The sequence below is a fragment of the Brassica napus genome, chromosome C4, assembly GCF_020379485.1.
Source record: "Brassica napus cultivar Da-Ae chromosome C4, Da-Ae, whole genome shotgun sequence".
NCBI classification, from domain to species: domain Eukaryota; kingdom Viridiplantae; phylum Streptophyta; class Magnoliopsida; order Brassicales; family Brassicaceae; genus Brassica; species Brassica napus.
Genome location: NC_063447.1, coordinates 29199764 through 29218185, shown reverse-complemented (window position 1 = coordinate 29218185; position 18422 = coordinate 29199764). Strand labels below are relative to the sequence as shown.

General features: G+C 39.6%; 3 protein-coding genes across 6 annotated transcripts; all 3 read left to right on the top strand.

Annotated features, from left to right (window-relative positions):
* Nucleotides 1-2243: 2243 nt before the first annotated feature.
* Nucleotides 2244-4712, top strand: LOC106391272. Of its 4 annotated transcripts, none has more exons than XM_048753870.1 (4): nucleotides 2244-2530; nucleotides 3291-3360; nucleotides 3545-3742; nucleotides 3816-4260. In XM_048753870.1, exons 2-4 carry the CDS (start codon nucleotides 3318-3320, stop codon nucleotides 4055-4057), a joined length of 483 nt encoding a protein of 160 aa, XP_048609827.1. In that variant the 5' UTR covers nucleotides 2244-2530; nucleotides 3291-3317; the 3' UTR covers nucleotides 4058-4260. The 4 variants fall into 4 exon arrangements, 3 of the variants coding, with proteins under 3 accessions (XP_048609827.1, XP_048609826.1, XP_048609828.1); XM_048753871.1 differs by lacking the exon at nucleotides 2244-2530 and adding an exon at nucleotides 2577-3198; XR_007322142.1 differs by lacking the exon at nucleotides 2244-2530 and adding an exon at nucleotides 4299-4712 and having other exon boundaries at nucleotides 2578-3360; nucleotides 3816-4145.
* A 2513-nt stretch (nucleotides 4713-7225) lies between these two features.
* LOC106396794 (peptidyl-prolyl cis-trans isomerase CYP20-3, chloroplastic-like) lies at nucleotides 7226-8918 on the top strand. Its single transcript, XM_013837278.3, has 7 exons — nucleotides 7226-7468; nucleotides 7590-7769; nucleotides 7852-8017; nucleotides 8081-8169; nucleotides 8249-8303; nucleotides 8386-8471; nucleotides 8551-8918. Exons 1-7 carry the CDS (start codon nucleotides 7415-7417, stop codon nucleotides 8704-8706), a joined length of 786 nt encoding a protein of 261 aa, XP_013692732.2. The 5' UTR covers nucleotides 7226-7414; the 3' UTR covers nucleotides 8707-8918.
* Nucleotides 8919-9587: 669 nt separating this feature from the next.
* On the top strand, nucleotides 9588-11698 carry LOC125585977. Its single transcript, XM_048755724.1, has 4 exons — nucleotides 9588-9660; nucleotides 9738-10135; nucleotides 10745-10891; nucleotides 11339-11698. Exons 1-4 carry the CDS (start codon nucleotides 9588-9590, stop codon nucleotides 11696-11698), a joined length of 978 nt encoding a protein of 325 aa, XP_048611681.1.
* The last annotated feature ends 6724 nt before the right edge of the window (nucleotides 11699-18422 follow it).

Here is an 18422-nt window from a genome sequence, read left to right as displayed (position 1 = left end):
TTAGTCTAAAAAGATATAATTATTATTTTTTTGCTCTAAAAAAACAATTTTCTCATTTTTTTAATGACTCTATTTTAATAGAGTAGATGATTTATAATAAGCTTATTTGTGATTTAGAGAGCATGACATACAGCGTAAAAACATACAAACACAACTTAGAACATACAAACACAACACGTGTATTCTAAGTTGAGACAACAACTCAACTTAGAACACACAGATATAAAGGAAAAAGAAACCATTCAACATGTGATCAACGAACATGATACAACATCTCAAACACAAGTCTTGAGATCAGAAAACACCAACGAGAAGAGAGAGTCCGAACAAGAAGAGCCAAACGATATGAATCAATAACAAAGCTTATCCACGTACAGAATCACTTCCAGCGTTACTAGCGTCGCAAGCTCCTCTTTTGACTACACGAGCTCCATTGCACGCTGCGTCCTCACAACCGCACGAGTACGTGACTCCATTGGCTCCGCAAACCAGATCCTCCTGGACACAGTTTATTGGGCAAGCAAATGGATCCGGAACCCCGCCGCAGATGTCGCCACCAGCTTGCCCATCCGCAGCTTGTAAACCGATCAAGCAGAAAACCAGAAAGAGTAAGGCAATTCTCACTGAGAACGAGGAGAACGACGCCATCATGTGAATTCCATCGAATGATCGAAACCCTAATTTAAGGAGATTTGGAGATTTTTCTCAGACATTGCGTGTAACCTTGTTGTTTGAATTAAGTGGTGGTACAGCTGGCCCGCCCACCCTATTTGACAATCAAGGGAGGAACCCGTCAATAACGACCAACAACAAAAACTACACGCTGTTTTTAATATATAAACAAGCAAACGTCACTCTCTTTAGTCACAATGCTGGTTACCGGTTCATCAATTTATTTTGACCCCATGTAACGGAAAATTTCGTACAGGTTTGGTTATGCACGTTCGACATTTATTTCAGTGATTAGAACAAAGGTTAATCAAATTTTATTTTTAAAGTAATCAGAAGTGCCAAAATGAGTTCACAGAGGTTAAACATGATGGTAGTTAAATGATCTTGGACTCTTTGGCCTTTTCTAAGAGCATCGTTATTATATGTGAATCTCTCAATTATTAATATTTTAATTTTGTGATTACTTTTTATTTACGTAAATTGAATTACTAATTATACAGCATGTGTAAAACAATATTTCAAACATATTTATCGATCTCATTTGAAAGCTCTTCTTCTTTCTTTGTTTTTAATTTAATGATCAATTTTCTTATTCTAAAAATACATGTGAGAGATCAACTAATGATGATACTCTAAGACCATATGCAATGGTTGATATATAACAGGACCTAGCCCGGCAAGCTGGGCTAATTCATCCGGCTCGGCGAGTAGAGTCGCCAGCTCGGCCCTAGAGTTGGGAAAGCCGACCAAAAGCACCCGGTTCGGAGGAACTCCACCCAGGCCCGTTTACTAGGCTCCCCGAACTAAGGCCCAGAGAGGACCGAAATTAGGGCATCAAGGAGAGGAAGCCTATAAAGGAAGGGAACATAAAGAAGGGGGACTTGACACACACATATACTGCGCGGCTAGATCTAGGATTTTTGGTCTATATTCATTCCTAATCGCTATGTATCTCTCCCGGTTTGCTCCTCGAAGCTCCGACTTGTTTCCTTGATCTCCTGTCACCCTTGTAACCCATTTAATCGGTCAAATAAAACGTCTTTGGTCATCCCATTTCGAGTTATTTCAATCTAGTCAATTGAATCCTGTACAAACAATATTCGTAAATCTTATCAGTTTCTTTAACTTTTTTTAAACGCAAAGTAAAGTCGTTTTCTTATAGATGTATGTAACTTTTAAGTTTCTTTGGGTTAAACCGGGATTGTATACCAGATTACATATAAAATTTAAGATATCAATATAGAACGGTTTTAATTTTAGAATTTGGAAAACTACCCCAATTGTGTGATCAACAAGTAGAACTCACATTTGCTCCCATGACACTCCTGAAGATTCTGCCAATGCAAACAAAAAAACTGGGGGTTACCTGTAAATAATGGGCTTACTTTAAATGGCAGTTATACGGGAGACCCACTAAAAGTGCATTCGTTTATCGTCGTCATTAAACTATATTGGGCTATATTTGGGCTTACCAATTATATATTAATTAGGTTAAATTAGCAAAGATGATAATCATTACAAATCCATATTAGGTTAAAAGTAGATCTCGTTTTCTCTACTAAAGGGTTAGCCGCTTGGCTTTGTCGTGACCTTCTCTCTCTCTCTCTCTCTCTCTCTCTCTGGTCTAGCTTCTATCCTCTCACTAACACGATGCCAATCGTATATGGTGTTCGCTGCTTTTCTTTAACAGGAAGATGGTTAAGCCGTAACGGTAGAACGAGTGCCTTCTAGGTATTGAGAATTGTCAAATCTCAACAAAGTTTTTGACAAGTTTCAAAGTCTCAGAACACAGCCGTTTTTGCCGTTACTTAGTCTTGTCTCAGCTGTATCTAAATCCTCTGTCTCTGTTCAAAGAAAGGTACACGAACTGCTCTATCACACTCCTTTGCATCTTTTTGTTTACCGTAAGATATGAACCACTGATGGATCTGTACGGATTTTAGCTCATGTTTGGTATATTTTTTTTTTTTTTGTGCAACTGTTTATAATTTATTTATTTTTTCTGCGGATTTAATAGGTTTTTGGTTTAAATTCAGTTTTTAAAATTTTAATAGGAATCAAAGTATCATTTTGAGAATTCATTCAAAAAATATAAATTCAGGGTCTCTCCCATCAACTTGAGATTCGTTCGATTATTTTAAACAAATATATAATTATCACGGAATACATCACTTTTGACATAATTCTAATTGGAACGTGTTTATATATTCATATATATATATATTTCTTGCAAGGCCCATTTACAAAGAAATGGCCCAAAAGTATGTCTTAGAAATGATTAGCTGTGTGTTCGGCTTGGAGCATCTCCAGTCCACCCCTATTTCTATCTATTAAATAGAGTAAAATCATTTCAACTATAGAATTCCTGGAATACATTAGAGATGGTCTATGAAAAGGCGTGTAACTAGTGTTCACCAAACGGTTGATACACCAAGTTACTGAATCACCCTCGGTAATTTGAATGTGTGATGCATCTCGCGAGGGGTAGAATCGAATTTTGGTATCGGAAGAGGTTTTTCTGGAGACGTAAACCCTAACTTTCTCTCATTCGGCAAATGCTATAAAAAGCCAAACATTTCATTATTGTCAACACTAACCTTAGAAAAAATGATGAACAGCGTCTGTATCAATCCGTCAAAAACACAATGTCTCCTTCTCCCGTCAATGATTTCCCTGGCCTCTACGCCAGTAAGATCTCTATGCCCTTTGTTAGATATGTTGTTAGTACTCGAACAGACTTGCTTTAGCTTTGTTTTAGAACTTCTTGTAATAGATCTGTCAATGAGTGGTTTATGTGGCTGATTGGTTGACAAGTTTTGGAATTTCATGTAATAATTAAGTTAACTGTTTGTGTGTTGTGTTTTCATATCAGCGGCGGAGACAGGTGTGTTCTGGGACAAGGAGGAATGCGAGATCACTGATGACTTGAACGCTGCTCAGGTTCTCAAGAACATGAGAAAAGCCCTTTTGGGTGGTGGTCATCGTGGTCCTGTCACATTCAACGCTTACGGTGATATAACTGGTCGTGACTTTGAATCAACCGACATCAAGCTCAATCATTTTCCCGCAGGTAATTATTTGACATATTTAACTCCTTTTCTATATATATATTTAGGTTCTGAATCTTGATATGTTATTTGTAGGAGAGAAAAACGCGAGACACACCAAAATGTTGGAGGACATTGTGGCTTGGGCAGCTGAGCATCCTGAACCATCGACGTTGATGTTAGTCATGAGTGACATCTCTCAAGACTTTCTCGATGTTGTTGATCTTTTGACGACCAAGAAAAATTACAGGTTTAATGAAGTGCTTCCACATTCACCACCACCACCACCAAGGCCACTGATGCTGACTCTGTTGACTAATGGTGATTCTAGTGACTAATGGTGATTCTAGTGGCTAGTAGGAACTCTAATATACTCCCTATGTTCCTAAAGTAGGATTTTTTGGGGGTTTTTCCTTGTTCCACAAAGTAAGATTTTGTGTAATAATATTAATGTTTTTTTCATTTAGAATTAACTCAGTCAATGCTTATTTATGAGAACTTCTTAAATGCTTTATGGGTAAAAGACAAATTTTTTGGGTAACGTTAAGTTTCTTACCAACTTCATTTTATTCTTTATAGTTTCCTTTTTTTCTGAAGTTCAAAGAAAAGAGAAAAAAGTGAAGCAAAAATGAAACCAGAAGCAAGAATCTTCAAAGGTGAATCAAGAGATGTCTACAGGATCAAATCATACACCGCCCAAGAACTGGATTTGAACAAGGCGTACTATGATGAAGAGGAGCTTCATCCCAAGAAGAAGATCGAACCTAATGTGATGGATCTGCTTAAAATTTATTTGCCTAAGTATTTTTAACATTTTGTTTTCCTGATTTTAATTTCTTTTAAGTTTGCTTTCTTTCTCTCTATAACTAAATAATTTTTCTTGTTTTGATTTAAGTCTCTAAGACCTTTGATGTTGTTTGTTTTCATGACGCTATAAGAAAGACTATGTAACATGGAAGAAAGATGATAAATAAAAGAGCTTAAGTTGCTAAATAATTGATTACATCACGAACTAAAAGACGATCACAACTCATCTGCGAAGGTAGATTACCTTCCTTTTCCATGATAGCTTTCTTCAAATGTGGAATCTTGTATGTGTTTTCACCTTGGACTTTCATAATCTCCTGCATGCATGACTGCAAAGTCAAAAATATCCTATTCACATGCTTTGTGGAGTACTCATCAAATGAGTTTTCTACTGCAGAAACAAGTTCTTGGATGGTCCTTGGACACACTTGGTGTTGTAGTGTTTGAATGGCGTTGAAATATCCGAGGTCTAAAATATTCAAATCCGGTGAATTCGGTGGCTGACAGATTAAACGAATATCAAAACCATGCTGAGAAGCAGCTGCTAGGAAATCTTCATCTCTCGGATCAACGTGTGTCCGTGCGTTATCCTGTTGGATATAAATCGTTTTCCCGAAATCTTCTTGTGGCCATCTTTCACGAATTCGTGGCAAAACTTTGCCAATTAAAAACTCTTTTATATCTTCTCTTTTGATGGAGGTCATCGATTTCAATTCCATAGTTCCGGCTGCTCGATTTTTACTTCCTCTTTGAGCTGGCTGCATCTTAGCAAATGGAAAAATGCCTATTTTCCCAGAAAAAATCTCATTACCTTCTCCGTCAAAACGTGGACGTGCCATGGCTGCTAAGAACATCACCTTCCCGATATAATTTTTACTTTGACAACTGCGGTACGGCGGATCTTCAACGGGATGAAGATAATAAGTCTCTGTCTTTTTTGTCATATAAAACCACTTCTCGTCGATGTGTACAACGTCGTGCATAGCAGCAAACTTCGGGTGGTCGGGCATAGTGCTACTGTCGAGCATGGAGATACAAAACTCTAATCGAGCTCTCATATTGTCTTCGTTCAAAGACGGCTTTATAGCATTGGTATGACGTTTGATGTGCCCTTCTTTTAGACATCGAAAAAGTGATGTCTTGCACACGTCCAAAGAAGCAGCTAACGATCGTAAAGTTTTACGACGACGAAGTGGAACATCAACAATTCGAGAAAGATCAATATGAATTTTCTTTCGACCGCAATTACCTTTTCTCCTATGTGATACATCAACAGCTTCACCGCTAGAAGTATTTTTGGCCCTCTTCCAAATTTTTTGTACTGTTTGTAAAGGTACAGAGAATGAATGAGAGACCTCTGTTGTGTGATGCTTTTCTAATTCTCCATTGATGCTTTTTTCCAATAGAGCATGGTAAATCTCCAATCTTTCTCCATCTGTCATTTGTTTCCGATGAGTTCTTTCTTCTTGAGAACTTTGTAATATTCCAGTGCCTAATCATACAAGAAACAAGTAAGCAAGTTACGGTAATCAAATTTGATAAACTGATGTACAAAAAAGGTTCCAAGTAAAGACGTTCTAATTAAATTGTAGGTTAATACAAAGAGATATGACAAAAAAAAATTCATTATAGTAAAGGATAAACACGTTGAAAGTAAAGTGCATGACAAAAAGACACATAAGTAAGCACATCGTAAGTACACCACGTTTCAAAATATAGTCCACTAATACATGCATGAATTAACAAAAACCTGGATTCATCTGCGAATAATCTTCATCTTCATGAATTGGAAAGGTTGAAATAATATTGGATGAAGTAAACTCTCTTGTTGGACTTTGATTCAAATCAAACAAAAATTCTCTTTCATTGCTTTCAAATGGTATATTTAGGTCAAAATCATGAAAAGCCATGAAAGAAGTTTTACTTAAACGTTGGAAAATGATCTCTTAATATAGAGTATTTTAGAACATGATTATGATAATTTGGCTCCATTCTAAAATTCTACTTTTGGCTTCTTTCTAAATTTTACAAAGGATAGTTGGCTCCATTCTAAAATTTTGACTTTAATTGTACGAATAGTTTGGCTTCATGTTTGAAGTTTTTAACCAAAATTAAAATGATTTCTTACTAACTTACATTTAATTTTCAAGAATATGAAGAGGTGAGAAGGTGTGCATAAATTGATTAAATTCAACAGATTTCAATGCAAAAATATCTATACATTAAAGACAAAAAGTGCATTAATTATTTTTTAATCTACGTAAAAAATCTAAAAAATCCTATATTCAAGAACAGAGGAAGTAATAAATGTTGTAGACCACATTCAGGGATTAAAAAAATTGAGTAGTTTTTTTTTTTAACGCTCTCTTGGTTGTATGAAATGTTGGATCATCTTCTAATGGAACTTATTAGATGCTTTAACTAAATAATCTTTGGTGATTTTTATTTGTTGATTATTGTCTTCCATGGCCTCAGAACTCTTTGATTCGTGCTCTGGCATTTGCAGTGAATAAGTGGTATAATTGTAATTGGGATTTTAATCTTCATATTAATCAAAGTAAATCGGAACATTTGGGCATTGGTTACAAAGATCTGACAGGAACCAAGATCCGTTAAGTGACTTCTGTCTGAAATCTTACTGGGCTGGGCCTACTAGATTTAATTTAAATAGGCCCAGTTGTTTTACTCAATACGGCGTAAGTTAACATGAGATGTTAACGATATCACCAAACCACAGTCGCTTTAGCTTTACCCTTAAAAAGAAGCTCGAGAGGCGGTTTCTTCTTTCTCTTATCTGGAACAGACAGTAGACACTCTCGTCTGAAGCAAAGACAATCAACACAGAATCGTCTTCTTCTTCACTTTGCTTTTACAGCATCAATCAATCAATGGCTTCTTCGTCTCCATCGCAGATGGTTCACACTTCTCGCACCATCTCTCAAGTTCGAACCTTCAATCCTACATTTCACAGATTTGTTTTCTCGATTTTAGTCTTTGTTCATCGAGTTATGCCGTCCTTGTGTGTGTTGGTGTCTTAAAGTCCTTTCCTTGGTTTCTCTTTAGATTCGTGTGAGGTCCCAGCTCGTTTCCGCAAATCTAACACCTCAATCACTTCGCTTCGGAACTCGTTCCTCTGGTTTCTCACTCTCTTCAAGACTACACTACGCAACAAGCTTCCCGCTTAAGACAATCTCCGGAGCTTACAAGCTCCAGAGAACAGCTTGTGTTAAATCAATGGCCGCTGTAAGATTGAAAAAAAAAAAAACAAACTTTCTCATATAGTCAATAGATATGTTATCTGTTGCTTATGGATTAGTGTTGATAGGAGGAGGAGGAGGAAGAAGAAGTACTAGCACCTCCTCAAGCTAAAGTGACACACAAAGTTTACTTTGATGTGGAGATTGGTGGTGAAGTCGCTGGAAGGATCGTGATGGGTCTGTTTGGTGATGTTGTCCCCAAAACCGTTGAGAACTTCCGTGCCTTGTGTACTGGTAAGCTCTCTGCATCTTGAAAGTTTGTAACTTTGTGGCTAAATGGGAGTTTGATTTCTTCAGGTGAGAAGAAGTATGGGTACAAAGGCTCTTCCTTTCACCGTATCATTAAGGACTTTATGATCCAAGGAGGTGATTTCACCGAGGGAAATGTATGTTTTATCTTTTTTTTTGTGATGAAAGATTGTTTGTTATGTCATATGTGTGATTGTTTCGTTATGGCTTTCATAGGGTACTGGAGGTATTAGTATTTACGGTGCTAAGTTCGAAGATGAAAACTTCACCCGTGAGTATATATTTATTTACTAACAAAGAAGCATTCTTGTTTTTTCTTTGAATATAGTATTTAATTGGTTGTATGTTTACAGTTAAGCATACTGGACCTGGAATCTTGAGCATGGCTAACGCTGGTCCTAATACTAACGGAAGTCAGTTTTTCATTTGTACCATCAAGGTCACAACTCTTTCACTTTATTTGTTATAAAAGTATAGATCTTTTATTCACAAAGTTTTGTTTTATTTGTCTTGTGTAGACTTCATGGTTAGACAACAAGCATGTTGTGTTTGGACAAGTCATTGAAGGTATGAAGCTTGTGAGGAGACTTGAGTCTCAGGAGACACGTGCTATGGATGTTCCGAAGAAAGCTTGCAGAATCTATGCCTGCGGAGAGCTCCCAATGGACGCTTGATAACCCACCACTAAACCGGTGGATCTTTGTTCTGTTTAATTTTTCTGAATAAGAAGCCAAAGATTTTTTTTTAAAGTTATATGGTCTTTTGTTTCTTTATTTTGGATGCATGAGTTGGAAAAAGTACAATAAGGTAGGTTATATTATTAGAGTTTTGTCTTTAAGCTTGAACCATGGTTGGCTTGCTGAACAAGTGGCTCGAACTTATTATCTTTGTTGTCTTCCCATAAGTCTGGTATAGCTTGTTATGGATGCTGCTTAGTGCATAGTCTGCACCTGGAACTAGCACCGAGTCACCAACGAACACGGTTTTTATCCTTGTTGCTTTAGCACTACCGATGTTACGAATACTATCATCGAAGAACATCTGAAAAAGAAAAACAGATACATAGAGACTTGAGTTTCTGTGTCTGAAATGCGAATGGCTGCTTTGCTTCAAAGGTGTAAGAAATGAGCCGGCCCTTGCTTGTCACCATTTAGAAAAATAAGAAATTTATCTATGAATTAGTTTTGAAATTTTTACTGACACATTTTTTCTTTCATATTACACATTCAAACACTTTGTTTGTCCTTGTGACACACTTTATATTGTTGCAATGTCAAATATACTCTCTAACCTAACCTAATCTAACCACACTTGCCTTTAATTATACTGAGTTATCTCCACGTGTCCCGTATAACAACAATTAAAAATTAAAAACGAAGCCAAAAGACATCATCGTTTCGAAACTATATCTACTTTCCCCCAATTTCACGAACCCTAATTTCTCTCATCCTCTCCGCCTCATCCTAATTTCTTTCATCCTCTCTGCTTCTTCCTCTCCACCTCATCCTCTCCGTCTCGCAGTCATAACACTTTTTCTCGAACTCCGCTGAGAACCATGAGGAAACCGAAGACAAAGAAGAAAGTGAAGATATCCGACGAGGAAACGCCTCCACAAAACGAAATTGGAGGTATTTTTTAACCATACTATTCCGTGTGGTTCTCGATATCTTCCTCAGATTCAGATTTTGATTGATTTCATATGTAGGTACATCTTTACCGGACCTCCGTCTACCTCCTAGACTTTTCGCGACAGACAGGTTCCCCACCAAGCGTCTCAACATTTACTCCTCCCCGGATCTTCTCCCTTTTATTCGCAACGTCCTTCGAGACATGCCGGAGTTGGAAACCATCCGTCAGTCCTGTTTCGGGAAGCTCTTCGACCTCCCTGCTCGTCAATGCCCTATGTCGTGTAAACTGATCCACTTGTTTCTCACTCGTCAGCTAGTAAGTCTCCCCAAGAACACGCTTAGGTCTGCATTTGGTGGTTCTCCTTTCCGATATGGTCTCGAGGAATTTGGCATTGTTACCGGTCTCCCGTGTGGTTTCTTCCCGGAAAGATACAATCCCAACACCGGTAAAGCGATTGTCGCCGGGAAAGATAGAGTATGGAAGAGACTCTTTGGAAAGAAAAAAATATGTGACGGTTGCTGATCTATGTCTGATGCTTGAGACCGACAAAGACATTGATGGGTGGAAGATGATATGGATTTCTCTCATTATCATTGTCGACGGCGTTCATATCGCTCACAAACAAGAAGCACGCCCAACTCCTGGTTATGTTAGAATGGTTGAAAACCTCAAAAAAAATTTTGCTTTCCTTTGGGGTAGAGAGTCTTTCCTCAAGACCATCTCATGCATGAAACCACCGAAGTTTGTCCGCAAAAAATGTGAGGATCCCGTTGCTACACTTGTCAAGAAGCTCAAGCAGCACAGTTTCAGATTACAAGGCTTCCCACTTTCACTTCAGTTGGTAGCATTTCGTATGATTCCCCAGCTTCTGGACTATATATATATCAGCTCCATTAAACAACCTGACAGTGTGGGACTTGTAAGATGGTAATCTACCACAGCACAACTCAATCAATTCCATCGACATCTGCCGCGTCAAATTTGACCCCAATGTAAGTACATTTTATCAAATATTTTGTACTAACTACTAAGTTTACAAAGACTAATCATTTAAAAAACTAAGTTGTATTTTTTTTTTCTCAGCTGGTAGTCACTCCTATTATACCCATCGAAAGCCAGGCACAGCCAGGATGGGGACTGTGGCCTGACGATGTCAAGGACGACAGTGTTATCTACTTGGAACAATTTATAGCTGATCAACATATTCCTTCAACAAACAAATGTGGCATGGTGGGGTTACATCAGAGCCTCTCATCAAGAAGCCAAAGAACAGGGTTAAGAAGAAGGCTGCTAGTATTAAGCAATCTCTAAAATCCAGACAGCCGTTTAGAAGGAAGCAAAGGCGTATAAGTTCCTACGTTACGCGTTCAAGCAGGCCACAACTTCACCAACGTTCAACTTATGGAGATGGTGATCTAAGTTTCAACGCATGTGAAGCAGCTCCGCTGCGAGATGAAACGTAGGAAGAAACGATCTCATGGTAGGCAATCATCTTTTAACACATTGTTTTCCCATCGCAAGCAGTCCAACACACCTTCCCACAGTCCTGAACCAACACCTACCCACACCGACGGCCTTCATAATCAATTGAATTGTCATTTTTAATAGCATTAGCAAATTCATAAAATATGTCCTCTGTCGTTTTACTACTAATGCAGAATCTCCTTTTTAATTCAGGATGATAGTCCAATGGAGACAGATGAGTTGCCTCAAACGAGATCGCCTATCATTAGTCAATATGAAGCTCAACTACATCGTGATTCTACAGCTGATCATCTTGCTAGCTCCCCTGTGAGCGACCCTTGCATCCACACACAGAGTGTCCACGTTTCACCTAACCACAACAACACAAGTGTCCACGCATCTCCCGACCACAACATTGACAGTGTTCAAGTCTCCCCTGTTTATCTAGGAACCACACATCACACTCCTCCGGTTAGTCAAATGATCACCCACACCAACGATGCTACAGATGACTACAACGAGCCACCTCGTACGCCAGTAAGCATGCAACCTCCTTGGTCTGAGCTCAATTAAGTAGTCTACGATAAGAGTGATCACCCCCACAGCCCGGAGATTCATCACATTCTCTATCATGGTGTGAGGATTTACGATGCGATCAATCCAGACCCACCAATCTTCGATTCATCTATTCCTCCAGCATCTCTTCCGCGCAGTCGCTTACTATTGTCACCGCAGCCTACAACCATGCTTACATCACCCATTAAGAGCAACGACAGTTTGTCAGGCTTCACCGTTCATGCTGCTACCGTCAATGCTTTCACAGCTACAGCTTCCTCCAACTCTCCACCCTCCCTTGCTCTTAAGGTAATAAACACCCTACACTCTCCCCCACCGTCTCATTGCTTTCCTACTCCCATTGTGATATTTTAAGAAAATATGTTCACATTTTCAGGAACAAAATACCGATGGAGTTGTCGACCTAACGGCGACAAAAAACATGGAGAGCCACGTTCCATCTTTGGAGGAGAACCATCTTGCTCATGAATTATCCAAATCTCCATTAATCACTGCGCTTGCACTCATCTCGCCACTTCCAGATCTCGAGTGGGATCTTTTCTACAGCACAATCTCAACTATGACGAAGGTGTAAGTTTTCTCATCTTAACCCCCCCCCCCCCTTTCCCACTTATTTGCTTCCTTACACTTTTCTGTCACAGCTTCCACACCACACCGCCTTCCTTTGAATTCTCCAACAAATTTCTTCTCGAGCTCGCTAAACCAAAGCAATGGACAACCACCCGCGTAAGAGTTCTATATTTTTAAATTCTTCTCAACTATGCATATCGTACCTTCAACCACTTACTTTACTAATAATCAATCATCTTTATTTGTCTCAGCACAAGGAAATTCTAATCCACATGCTCGCTCCCAGACACTCAACACATCTTCTCAGTGAAAAGTCAACATTCACCACACCTCTCCTACCTTCATATATCTGCAACAGTTGGGCCGATTTTGCCCCCTGCAGAAAGAGATCAACTTTCGTCTGGGATGAGCGTCTTGTCGACATTGTTCTCCACCAAGGGAAGAAATGGATGGAGGACATTCACAACATCTACACTCTGATGCTTTGGAACAGTAAACATTGGGTCGGCTTAGCCATCAACCTTGACATGGGTATGTTGAGATCCTAGATCATATGCCCTCTGTGTATGCAGATAGTCGTGTCGAGCGGTTCATGCAGCCATTGCTAACCATACTCCCCTATATCATAAGAAAAGTGGCAATGTGTGAGCTTACTCAGTTCAGTGGACTTAAAAAGTTCGTCTGGAGACGCATATCTGACCTCTACAACAACACTCGATCTGGTGACTGCGGACTGGTCAGCATGAAGTTTCTGGAGATGCACACCCTTGGTGACCCAGCCCCTCATATGGCAGGCATCACCTACAAAACCGTCGACGACTTCCGCAAACAGTATGCGTTGGACATCTACAAAACCATTGTCATGCATGTTTATTCTGCTTAAACTGTCTATGCTGAATCACTAAACCCACCTTTTGTGTAACAATTGGGCATCTCTCTCTGTAATCGGTGTTTTTAGATTATGTCTTTTGATACCTTATGTGGCTTCTGTCTTTTGATACTCTATGCTCTACCAGGATTTTAAACTCTTCTATTGTGTCCTAATCTAAGTCTTCTTAATTAATGAGTTTGTGGTTATTGAAAAAGATTTGTAAACCAAACTCTTTTTTCATTGCATGAAATCAACCTGCTTAGCTACTCCGTAAATTCTTCTACAATGTTTACGTCCACAAAAGACACTTCCAAAATTGGGTCAAAATATTGGATTTCGCTCCGGATTTTGACTTTCCAAACTACAAAATTTCAAAATTTCAAAAAGTTTATGCCCTTAGACGAAAATATTATTTTCTATTACATAGACTCGAGTAAAAGCTCAGATACATACGTCGGACCCCACCTCCTTTCTTCGTTTTACTTTTACATTTCAACCAAATAAACCCCAAATCAATTAGATTATTAGGTCACCTGGGAGATATAATCTACTTCACCAAACCCAACCTTACCATGAGTTCCTCTAGTTCTTCATCTCGTTCTCAGACACGTAGAACAGTGGGCATTCCTTCTCGATGATGGTGTGGGTCGAAGCTGACTACCTTCGGTGCTCAGACAAAAGAAAACCTATGCCGCCGTTTCTACAGATGCGAAATCGGCGTCAAGGTATCCTCAGAGTTTCTCAATTGTAAAACTTTCATACAATTCATAACACTCATAGAGTTGTTATACCACACAAATGCCAGAGGCAATCTGGGCACCACCTGTTCAAATGGATAGACGAGGAAATTATCGACGAGATTAGCAAGGTTGATTCAAAACTCAGTCAGCTTCAGGCAGATGTCCAATCTTTCAAGAGGACAACGACACAATGTCTTCAGGAACATGGCAAAAACATCGACAAGTCCTTGCTGGAGATGAAAAGGATTATTCATGACCAAACTATCATGCTTGCTGAATTAAGGAATAACTCCACTTTAGTAGTTGATGCTAGCTACGCGTCACTCACTAATGGATCCTTTGTTACCAAATCAACTTCCCCACTCCTCAAAATTGCTGTTGCTGCCATTGCTCTAGGTACCATGGCATGGCTGTATGAAAAAATAACCACCTGATTTATGTCATCTCTTACCAATGTTTTCTTCCCCACAATTGTAGTCACCCATGACTTATGTCTCGCCTTATGTCATCTCTTCACTAATGCTACTCTACTACTTAATTTGTCTTTATCTTTTCATAACATAATTATTCTACTGCTTAATGAACAACATTTTCCAACGCATATTGGTCTGCTTATTTATGTTCACATCCTAATTCTTTGTGAATTGCAAACCAACATAGCTTGCTTGAGGTGTCCACATCCACATATATATTTTTAGTGTCTACACATGTCTACTCGGAAAACGTCTTCAGTAGCTATACCTAACAAAAATAGCAGTGCCATTTCGCTAACCAAGAACAAGCAAACGTTTCCATGATTTAGTTCCACATAATGAGTTCCCAAAAAAATGAAAGTAACAACATTCAGTAAACATTCAAACCACCAACATTGGGTTTCAAGCAATATATAACAAGTTCCCAAAAAAATTGTCTTGATCCCACAACATTACAAATCCAAAAGAAGTCGTCCTTCCACGGCCTTATATAAGAACAATGCAGTTCGTCCTGTTGTGTCCTTCTCCCCTGCACGTGATTGGAGGCAAACAAAACCACATGACTTAAAAGTCAATAGACCCACGGCTTATTAAACCTTTGGACAAAACAAAGTATCTGTTAGAAAAGTATTTAGACAGATTCAGTGACAATGGCACAGTTTGGAGGTTTACTTGATGAGAAAAACGAGGGGACAGTTTGGAGACTTGCTTGGTGGAATAAACAAGTAGAACAAGTCATTTAAGGATGGCAAATAAGACCCACACGGCTCAATAGTCTTAAAGACCCACAAGGCTCAATCATCATCATCATCAGAACTAGAGCAAACAATGGAAAATAAATTCATCATAAACAAAACGAGATTCATCACAAAACCCACAACAGAGAATCATGAAACGAGATTCATCATCATCATCATCATCACATAACCCGAGTCGTGGATCTAAGACTTTAGAAGCTAAAACTCAAAGTTATAGAAACATAAGATCAAAAGCTAAAATTCGAGAATCTTACCTGAAATTGCGAGAAGAAGAAGTCACACGCCGGAGAAGATGAATCCAGAAGGAAAGATCAGAAGGAGAGATCGCAAAATTTCATCTCAAAATCGCAAAAAAAAAAGATGTTACGACAGCTACGTTGAAAAGGGTTTCTTTTTTTCAGTAAAAAAAAAATTATATATTGGGCTAACCCAATGTCCAACTGGGCTGGACCAAATTGTCCATGGGCAAACAAGGTTTCTAGCCCAACTGGACCAAAAATTATTAGGGCTTAACCATAACCCACCCAAAACAGTTTGGGTTGGGCTACACCCATGGGCACCCAACCAGTTGACAGTCCTACCTGCACCTACCACATATGTTCTTACTAAGTTTTTTCTTAGGCGCCTGCAACAACAATCACAAGTAACTTTACCAAAAAATACCTTGCTTAATAGGTTTACTGAACAATACCTAGCCTAATACGTTTTTTACAACTCACCCTTATCTCCCCGGTCGATGGTATACGTGTCTTGCGGCGTCTCCCTGGTTGTCTCTTCGTATTAGGAGGGTACAGAACCTGACTGTTGACTTCTGTAGGTATATCAACATCCCTAGCATCACAGTGGGGGCTGCTAACGCATGTGTATGTCTCCCTCCACACAGTCGTTTTGTAACAATGCCCATACAATGTGTCGTGAGGCACACCAACCCCGTCAGCTGCTAGCATAGCATGTCCACAAGGAATTTTGATATTATCAAAATACTTACAACTACACTTCCTCTCTGCTTGTCTGATCTACCAAACTTCCCCAAAATCTGGCTGCTCCAGCTATTCACTAGATTTATCTTGCTTCCTTTCACAATTGACATGTTCTTTGTCATCTGTTTGTCCACTTCCACGCTAACCAAACCTCTGTGTTTCTCTGCCTTTTTCCTTTTCGCACAAAACCATCTTGTCATCATCCTCTGTATGAAAGTCAGGAACTCTACTATAGCTGCTCTCCTTCCTTCCAACAACACCTTGTTAAGTTGTTTAGCAATATTGCTAGTCATAATGTTATATCTATCACCTAGGAAATTTGCTCTAGACCAATGAACAACACCTATTTGACCCAAATATATGCCACACGCACTGCTAGCCGCCTTAATCTTTCCGTAATAATCTATGAACTCCCCGAAACTATGTGCCATCGCAGCGGCAATAACCATATTTGCTAAGTTCTTACTCGAAAATCTTGAGTTCACATTCCTAGCCAGATGAACAATGCAAGCCCCATGCTTGGCCTGAGGATAAATCTTACTTACTGCATTAGATATGCACACAGTCCTGTCTGAAATAATCGCTAGAGAAGGAGAGTCACATAGAATCCTCTCTACTTCTGAAGAAACCATGTCCAAGCATCCTCATCCTCACTGTCCACAACTGCAAATGCAAGTGGGAATATTTGAAAATCACAACCTGCCCACTAGCGCTCAACATCACTCCTTTGTACTTGCCACTGAGGTGTGTTCCGTCAACCACCAATACATGTCACAGCTTCCTAAACCCACTTATTGAAGCACCAAAAGCTAGAAACAAATATAGAAACGTTCGTCCCCATCTTCATCTACATCAGTTTCCAAATCAGCAATAGTACCGGGATTTGCCAGCTTCAACATATACAAATACTCTGGCAGCTTTAAGTAAGAGTCCTCATCAGAACCACGCAAACCCAAAACGGCCTTCTCTCTCGCCGTATAACACTTCATGTACGAGGCGTCCACCCGTAGATCCTCTAAAAAAAGTCTTTGCAAATCCCTAGCAACAGGCGGCTTACCCGTGTCTCCGAACTTCGCCTTGTAAATAACAACTATCACACGAGACGTTGCTTTGCTCTTGTACCCATTCCGGAACTCTATTGGACATCTATGATCAAGTTGTGCCTTCCTTATCTCATAGCACCCACAGCCCCTAAGTTCATGTGCAGTTACTCGCCAATCACATCTACTGTCAGGACACTCAACAACAAAGAAATCTATCTTTGTCCTGGTCTGCGTGAACTTGAATTGCTTCTTTATGGCATAGATAGCTAAAGCTATCTGGCAATCCTCTTTGCTTCTAAAACCCTTTCCAACTTCTATCCTACCGTCACACTCATCCACGTCCATATCAGGGATTTCAGCTGTATCAAATTTCGTATCATCAAACAGCGGTGGTATATCAAATTCTTCATCATCGATTTCCTCAAGTCTTCGTTTTGGGACATTGTTCATGTTAACACTACCGCCTCCGCTCCAAGGAATAAAATCCTCTGGAGTCTCAACTTTGGCTTTATCTTCTCCTCCGCTTCCACCACCGACCTCAACATAGTGGTCAAAACAACTTTGTGTGTCACAAAAATAAGTTTGTGGCCCTTTCTTCTTTGGTAGACCCTCAACAATCTCATCCTCGTTGTGAACAACATTCACAGCATCAGAACCTCCGAAATCCCCAGCTAGTAAAGGTGACTAGAACTCCTTGTCGTAACCTTTTGGCCTCAGTGAAATCTCGTCCATTTCAAAGTTCTCTTCTTCATTTGTTTCCAAGCTAAAACCACTCTCATCCTCGGCTTTGCTACTCTCTCCTTTCACGCCTTCACTCATGATTTTCTCCTCTAATTTCTCCACTTCCTGCACCAGTTCATCGTCATCTGCAATATCGATTACTCTGGCCTTTGTGTAAGCCGATGACACATACCCCTTCTTTGAGGAACCACAACCCAAGTCACTTCTGCCTCCAAACCTCGCCGCATCTGGTGAGACAAATCCCATCCCTGAGTCGTCTGCAATGTCGATTACTCTGGTCTTTGATGCAGAAGATGACACATACCCATTCTTTGAGGAACCACAACCAAAATCCCTCCTTTCTCCAAACCTCGCAGCTTTTGGTGAGACAAAAGCCCATTCCTGAGTCGTCCACAACCTCATTGTCCACGTTATTTGTTTTGCGTTCAAACTTTGCAAACAGATTCATCCCCCCCCTTTCACTTTTTGATGTTGACAGAAATACTTCACCGCCCCCTTGTTAGTTATCAGAACCGGTGGGATCCTAATCCCTGTCGCAAGTTCGA